General features: G+C 36.6%; 1 protein-coding gene across 1 annotated transcript; it reads right to left on the bottom strand.

Moving 5' to 3' along the window:
* Positions 1-928: 928 nt before the first annotated feature.
* LOC139900292 (uncharacterized) lies at positions 929-3,567 on the bottom strand. Its single transcript, XM_071883081.1, has 8 exons — positions 3,268-3,567; positions 2,808-2,945; positions 2,434-2,760; positions 2,040-2,228; positions 1,850-1,958; positions 1,648-1,768; positions 1,077-1,164; positions 929-964 (listed from the first exon to the last, which is right to left on the bottom strand). Exons 1-8 carry the CDS (start codon positions 3,565-3,567, stop codon positions 929-931), a joined length of 1,308 nt encoding a protein of 435 aa, XP_071739182.1.
* Positions 3,568-8,117: the final 4,550 nt, after the last annotated feature.

Below are 8,117 nucleotides of genomic sequence, written 5' to 3'. Positions count from 1 at the left end.
GCTTTTGTCCCCTTGCGCTCATTGCCCTTGGGGGGGGGGGGCACTCATTATTAGCTTGCTTCAAGAGGAGCTTTTAACACCATGGGTGTGCCCCTCCCTTAGTTTAGTTTTTATTTTTCTGTTTACATGGGGCAATCCGCCAGATCACTACGGGGGAGGGTTCGAAGGATTGTTACCATTAGTGTAGGGCATCGTTCCAGACAAGCCACGTAGTTTAGATTTCAATTTCATTGTAATCATAATGTCCTACATGCCAGTTTAACTTTTGTGCTTTAAGCACTTTTTTGTAATAGTACAATGTAGTCAATGCTATGCATTGTATCTTTTGTTTTAATAAGTAAAGTAATTCAATATCTTTCCTTATTATGTTGTTCGCGTCACTAGGCGTATCATTAAAACTTAAAATTTAGTTTGCATACAAACCAATGTATACTCATTTATACACCAAATTTAATAATACTAACCGACGCCATACTATTGTGCACATAACCGACGCTTTTCATTGCATTATTAAGTAAAATATTCAGAGTCTTCCAGGTGAACCAACACTTAGGTTAGTGGGCAATCAATCCCAATGCTTGTCGTTTATAGTCATGACTTGCAGTTTTCTAGTCTGCGAGAGTGTGTTGTTCTAGGAAAACCAATGCCTGTTACCCACCCTAAAATCTAGCCTTGTAACCAAACAGGCGTATACCATGCGGGAGCTAGAGATCATCCTTTAAGGAGGCAGGATGCACGTAATTGCTATCATATTGTGCGTCGAAATGTAACCAAACACTTGTATTCAAAAAATTAAATTTATTCATAATAAATAAATCAAATTCTCAAGTCATATCCAAATGACAACTTATTGCAACTATGAAAGAAATACGAATTGTCTTACAAGTAAATAAAGCAACATTTTAAGTAAAATAAAAAATGCAAGTGCTTAAGAGGTGGGGTGATCAATCCCTGGTATTGCAGCCTGACAATTATATGTAACATCTTTTCAAATTAGTTACATGCCAAGTACGAGGTATTCGTTCTCCATTTATTCCTGCCAGGAGATAGGACCTCGTTGCACTTATGGCAATAACTTCATAAGGGCCTTCCAAGTTGGTCCCCAGCTTCCCTGTATTTTCTGCTCGACTTTCCTCATTGTTGCGCCATACATAATCCCCAATTCTGAATGACATAGTCTTAACACACTTATCGTAATACTTAGAGATTTTATAGCTTGTTGATAGCCTCGCGTATGGCAGCTATTTCTCTGCGATATTCTAGCATGTCTAGGTTAGCGCGCAAGCCTTACTTGACTCATCGAAGCTTCGTATGCGCTACGTTAGAACCATTAACTCAGGGGGGATTACTGCTTCCGTCCCATAAACCAAGCTGAACGGTGTTTCTCCTGTGCTATTTTAATGAGTAGTTCGATGTGCCCACAAAACACTCGGGAGCTCATCAACCCACTCATTTCCATACAAGCCCAGGCGCGCTTTTGTTTCTCTTACGATATATCAGTTTGTTACTTCACATTGGCCATTGGCCTGTGGGTGAGCGATCGAAGTAAATGACTGCTTGATATTCAGGTCTTAACACCAGCTCCTGAAAGGTTCGCCTTCAAATTGAGTAACATTGTCGCTGACAATTTTATTGGGGATACCAAACCTGCACACAATGTCTTTCCAAAAGAAGTTACGAATGCGCCTGCTAGTAATTGTTGCCAATGCCTTTGCCTCCACCCATTTGGTGAAATAATCAATTGCCACCACCAAGAATTTTATTCCTCCTGATCAAGCAATGATAATGTAAATACTTTTAAAGCATGTATATTGCAGGGTATTACACAAGTGTATTATTTCATGCGTACCTGAGCACGCAGTAATAGGACCAACAATGTCGATGGCCCATTTACTGAATGGCCATGCTGCCGTTATTGGTATCATAGGATGGTGCAGTGCTCGACTTATCAGTGCATACTACTGACATGATTGGCACGTCCTTACAGTTTTCGCTGCATCACTATGAATGGTGGGCCAGTAATACCCTAGGCGCATTACCTTTGTAGCGATTGTTCTGTACCCTGAGTGCAAAGCACAAGAACCCTCGTGAACTTTTCGAAGAACCTCTTTAGCCTGATTAGGTCTAATGAACAACAGGCTTGGCCCTAGATAAGATTTCCTATATAAAACACCTTCGATTAACGCGTACATGGGGCTTTCATGCGAATCTTTCGCGCTTTTTTTCATCTGCCGGAAGTTCGCCCTCAGTTAAGAATTTCACTAATGGTGTCATTCAATTTGGGCTTTCCTCCTCGATGGGCGCAACAGTTGATTTCTCATTAATAGATTTTTCTGTTAGCACTTCAACCAGCACATTTTTGCGCAGATGATCGAAGGTGAGGGCGACCAACTTTCTCAGCGCGTCTGCTTTCTTATTTTGTCACCGAGGTACCTGCGTTAACCTGAAAACATCAAATTCATTTGCAAGTTCATGCAACAGCTCCATGTATCGCTGCATAGAGGCTTCATGTGCCCCAAACGATCCATTGACCTGGTTAGCGACCAACTGTGAGTCCACGTATGCATCCAAGTGCTTTATTCTAAGTTGTTGCGCTATGCACAACCTTGATAGCAACGCTTCATATTCGGACTCATTATTGGTCGCAGCAAACATGAATTTGAGCGCATAAGTTTGCTCCTGTCCATCAGGACTCATGAGGACCAGTCTAGCGCCAGTGCCTTCGGGTCCACAAGCTCCATCTGTATACAATTCCCAGACCTAACTTTTGTCACAATCGATTGCAGTGCTTTCGCGAGCGCCTATACTTCTCCTGTTATTTCAGCCAAGTAATCTGCAAGTGTATGGCCTTTTACTACCGTGAACGGGGAGTAATTGATTTCATGCTCTCCCAATTCAATGGCCCATTTACCCAATCTACCCGAAACATCAGGCTTGTACAACACCTGTCATCACATTTCACCAGAAAATCACAATTAATTTAAGCCCCTTATTTAGTGACTTATAAGATTGTGTAAATAAAAGATTGGGATGCACGTGCAGCGACTTACACCTGTCTTATTGGGTGTACCTGGAAATACATGCGCAGCCGACGAGCTGTATGTACTAGCGCATACACGAGTTTTTCAATAGGTGGATAGATAACTTAGCTTCCGCTAAGTGCTTTGTTTACAAAATACACAGGTATATGTACCTGAGCCAAAATAGTGGGAAATACACGTTAAACATTACATTCAGTACCTATTTCAAGTCTAATATAAGACATACTTGCCCCCTATCTGCAACGAGAACGAAACTGATAGCCTCCTTTGAAGTCGCAAGATACAGCATCAACGTCTCTCCCGCTATAGGTGCAGTCAAAGCATGCAGCTCCTTTAGGAGTGACTTCATCTCGAAAAAAGCTCTTTCAGCCTCTTCATTCCATCTGAAGTTCGACTTTTTCAATGAATTTTTGAGAGTCTGGAAAAATGGTAATGACCGCTCCGCGGCTTTTGACAGGAATCTCTTTAGCGCAACCAACTTACCAATTAAACTTTGAACTTCTTTTCTTGATTCTGGGGAATTCATTCGTTATAGACCTTCAATTTTGTTGGGATTTTCCTTGATTCCTCTCAGCGTAACTATATGCCCCAAGAACTTGCCTTCTTCCTCCCCAAAACTGCATTTTGTAGGATTAAGCTTCATATTGATTTTTCTCAGAGAGCTGAACGTCTCTAGGATATTAGCTAGTAGTTGTACCTCTGTATTGCTTTTGATGACCAAATCATCTACGTAAGCCTCAACATTTCTATCAATTTGATCCTTAAACGCCAGATCCACTACCCTCTGGTATGTTGCCCCGACATTTTCAACCCGAAGGGCATTTTCGTATAGCAATAAATACCCTAATCGGTGTGGAATGTAGTTTTGTCCTCATCCATCTCTGCCATCTGAATTTGGGGATACCCTTTATACGCATCCAAAAAATATTTGAACCTGAAACCAGAAAGAGATTAAACTTTCCAGTCGATCTCAGGCAAGGGATAGTTGTCTTTAGGACATGCCTTATTAATGTCCTTAAAATCGACGCACATGCGCCATGAGCCATATCATTTTTTAAGCAAAACAGGATTTGCGACCCAAGTTTGATACCGCACCTCTCTAAGAATGTTCGCATGAACTAACTTATCTACCTCCAACCTTAACCACTCGCTTCTTTCGTACGCCATTGGGCTCTTCTTCTGGCGCACTGGAGTTAGGTTCATATTTGCATTCAGCTTATGTTCAACGATATTACGTGGATCCCCAGTCATATCATCCTCGCACCATGCAAATATATCCATATTAGCTATCAGTATGTCGCACAGCTGAATCTTAATTTCATCTGAGAGATTGCCCCCAACCTGAATTCGTTTATCAGGATATTTTGAATTAACAAGGATAGAGCTACTTTGTATCTGCTCATCAATTGTAGGCAATGGTTTAGGTGGTGTTATCGAAGCGCATAGCACTCTTCTAGACTCTGTCCGAATGGTGGCAATACCTTACCTAGTAGAAAACTTGATCATGTCGTGAACATTAGAGGGTACTGCGCCTAATTTCAGAAAAGGCACTTGCCCTAGAATTGCGTTGTAACATGAATAAGAGTGTCCCACACAGAACTCAACAGGGACAGATCGTGTGCGGGTTGAGTCATCATCGTCAACCAATTCTAGTTCAAGTTCAATTCACCCCAAAGGCCATGCTGATTCACCAGAACACCCCGAAAAAATAGTAGTGGGTGCACGCATCTTGGACTTGATATAAAATGTCCCGTTCTTATTGATTAAAAACGTTCCATATTAATTGATTTCGTTGCGAGGTTTTGACCTCTATATGAGACGTTTTTCAAAGATTGCATTCATTTTTAAAACAAACCATAACCTTTATTTCATAAATAAAGGTTTAAAAAGCTTTACGTAGATTATCAAATAATGATAATCTAAAATATCCTGTTTACACACGACCATTACATAATGGTTTACAATACAAATATGTTACATCGAAATCAGTTTCTTGAATGCAGTTTTTACACAATATCATACAAACATGGACTCCAAATCTTGTCCTTATTTTAGTATGCAACAGCGGAAGCTCTTAGTATTTACCTGAGAATAAACATGCTTTAAATGTCAACAAAAATGTTGGTGAGTTATAGGTTTAACCTATATATATCAAATCGTAACAATAGACCACAAGATTTCATATTTCAATATACATCCCATACATAGAGATAAAAATTATTCATATGGTGAACACCTGGTAACCGACATTAACAAGATGCATATATAAGAATATCCCCATCATTCCAGGACACCCTTCGGATATGATATAAATTTCGAAGTACTAAAGCATCCGGTACTTTGGATGGGGTTTGTTAGACCCAATAGATCTATCTTTAGGATTCGCGTTAATTAGGGTGTCTGTTCCCTAATTCTTAGATTATCAGACTTAATAAAAAGGGGCATATTCGATTTCGATAATTCAACCATAGAATGTAGTTTCACGTACTTGTGTCTATTTTGTAAATCATTTATAAAACCTGCATGTATTCTCATCCCAAAAATATTAGATTTTAAAAGTGTGACTATAACTCACTTTCACAGATTTTTACTTCGTCGGGAAGTAAGACTTGGCCACTGGTTGATTCACGAACCTATATACATATATATCAAAGTATGTTCAAAATATATTTACAACACTTTTAATATATTTTGATGTTTTAAGTTTATTAAGTCAGCTGTCCTCGTTAGTAACCTACAACTAGTTGTCCACAGTTAGATGTACAGAAATAAATCGATAAATATTATCTTGAATCAATCCATGACCCAGTGTATACGTATCTCAGTATTGATCACAACTCAAACTATATATATTTTGGAATCAACCTCAACCTTGTATACCTAACTCCAACATTCACATATAGAGTGTCTATGGTTGTTCCGAAATATATATAGATGTGTCAACATGATAGGTCGAAACATTGTATACGTGTCTATGGTATCTCAAGATTACATAATATACAATATAAGTTGATTAAGTTATGGTTGGAATAGATTTGTTACCAATTTTCACGTAGCTAAAATGAGAAAAATTATCCAATCTTGTTTTACCCATAACTTCTTCATTTTAAATCCGTTTTGAGTGAATCAAATTGCTATGGTTTCATATTGAACTCTATTTTATGAATATAAACAGAAAAAGTATAGGTTTATAGTCGAAAAAATAAGTTACAAGTCATTTTTGTAAAGGTAGTCATTTCAGTCGAAAGAACGACGTCTAGATGACCATTTTAGAAAACATACTTCCACTTTGAGTTTAACCATAATTTTTGGATATAATTTCATGTTCATAATAAAAATAATTTTCTCAGAATAACAACTTTTAAATCAAATTTTATCATAGTTTTTAATTAACTAACCCAAAACAGCCCGCGGTGTTACTACGACGGCGTAAATCCGGTTTTACGGTGTTTTTTGTGTTTCCAGGTTTTAAATCATTAAGTTAGCATATCATATAGATATATAACATGTGTTTAGTTGATTTTAAAAGTCAAATTAGAAGGATTAACTTTTATTTGCGAACAAGTTTAGAATTAACTAAACTATGTTCTAGTGATTACAAGTTTAAACCTTCGAATAAGATAGCTTTATATGTATGAATCGAATGATGTTATGAACATCATTACTACCTCAAGTTCCTTGGATAAACCTACTGGAAATGAGAAAAATAGATCTAGCTTCAAAGGATCCTTGGATGGCTTGAAAGTTCTTGAGGCAGAATCATGACACGAAAACAATTTCAAGTAAGATTTCCACTCGAAATAAGATTGTTATAGTTATAGAAATTGAATTAAAGTTTGAATATGATTATTACCTTGTATTAGAAAGATAACCTACTGTAAGTAACAAAGGTTTCTTGATCTTAGATGATTACTTGGAATGGATTTAGAAAACTTGGAAGTAAACTTGCAATCTTGGAAGTATTCTTGATTTTATGAAACTAGAACTTTTGGAATTTATGAAGAACACTTAGAACTTGAAGATAGAACTTGAGAGAGATCAATTAGATGAAGAAAATTGAAGAACGAAAGTGTTTGTAGGTGTTTTTGGTCGTTGGTGTATGGATTAGATATAAAGGATATGTAATTTTGTTTTCATGTAAATAAGTCATGAATGATTACTCATATTTTTGTAATTTTATGAGATATTTCAGGCTAGTTGCCAAATGATGGTTCCCACATGTGTTAGGTGACTCACATGGGCTGCTAAAAGCTGATCATTGGAGTGTATATACCAATAGTACATACATCTAAAAGCTGTGTATTGTACGAGTACGAATACGGGTGCATACGAGTAGAATTGTTGATGAAACTGAACGAGGATGTAATTGTAAGCATTTTTGTTAAGTAGAAGTATTTTGATAAGTGTCTTGAAGTCTTTCAAAAGTGTATGAATACATATTAAAACACTACATGTATATACATTTTAACTGAGTCGTTAAGTCATCGTTAGTCGTTACATGTAAATGTTGTTTTGAAACCTTTAGGTTAACGATCTTGTTGAATGTTGTTAACCCATTATTTATTATAACAAATGAGATGTTAAATTGTTATATTATCATGATATTATGATATATAATATATCTTAGTATGATATATATACAGTTAAATGTCGTTACAACGATAATCATTACATATATGTCTCGTTTCGAAATCATTAAGTTAGTAGTCTTATTTTTACATATGTATTTCATTGTTAATACACTTAATAATATATTTACTTATCATTTAACATAATTAACCAAGTGTATCAATATCTTAATATGATTCATATGTACCTAGTAAGACGTTGTTATAACGATAATCGTTATATATATCGTTTTCGAGTTTCCTAAATTAATAGTCTCATTTTTATGTATATAACTCATTGTTAAAATACCTAATGAGATACATACTTATAATAAAATCATGTTAACTATATATATAACCATATATATGTCATCGTATAGTTTTTACAAGTTTTAACGTTCGTGAATCACCGGTCAACTTGGGTGGTCAATTGTCTATATGAAACCTATTTCAATTAATCAAGTCTTAA

Source organism: Rutidosis leptorrhynchoides, chromosome 1 (genome assembly GCF_046630445.1).
Source record: "Rutidosis leptorrhynchoides isolate AG116_Rl617_1_P2 chromosome 1, CSIRO_AGI_Rlap_v1, whole genome shotgun sequence".
NCBI classification, from domain to species: Eukaryota; Viridiplantae; Streptophyta; class Magnoliopsida; order Asterales; family Asteraceae; genus Rutidosis; species Rutidosis leptorrhynchoides.
This window is presented reverse-complemented; position numbering and strand designations above follow the sequence as displayed.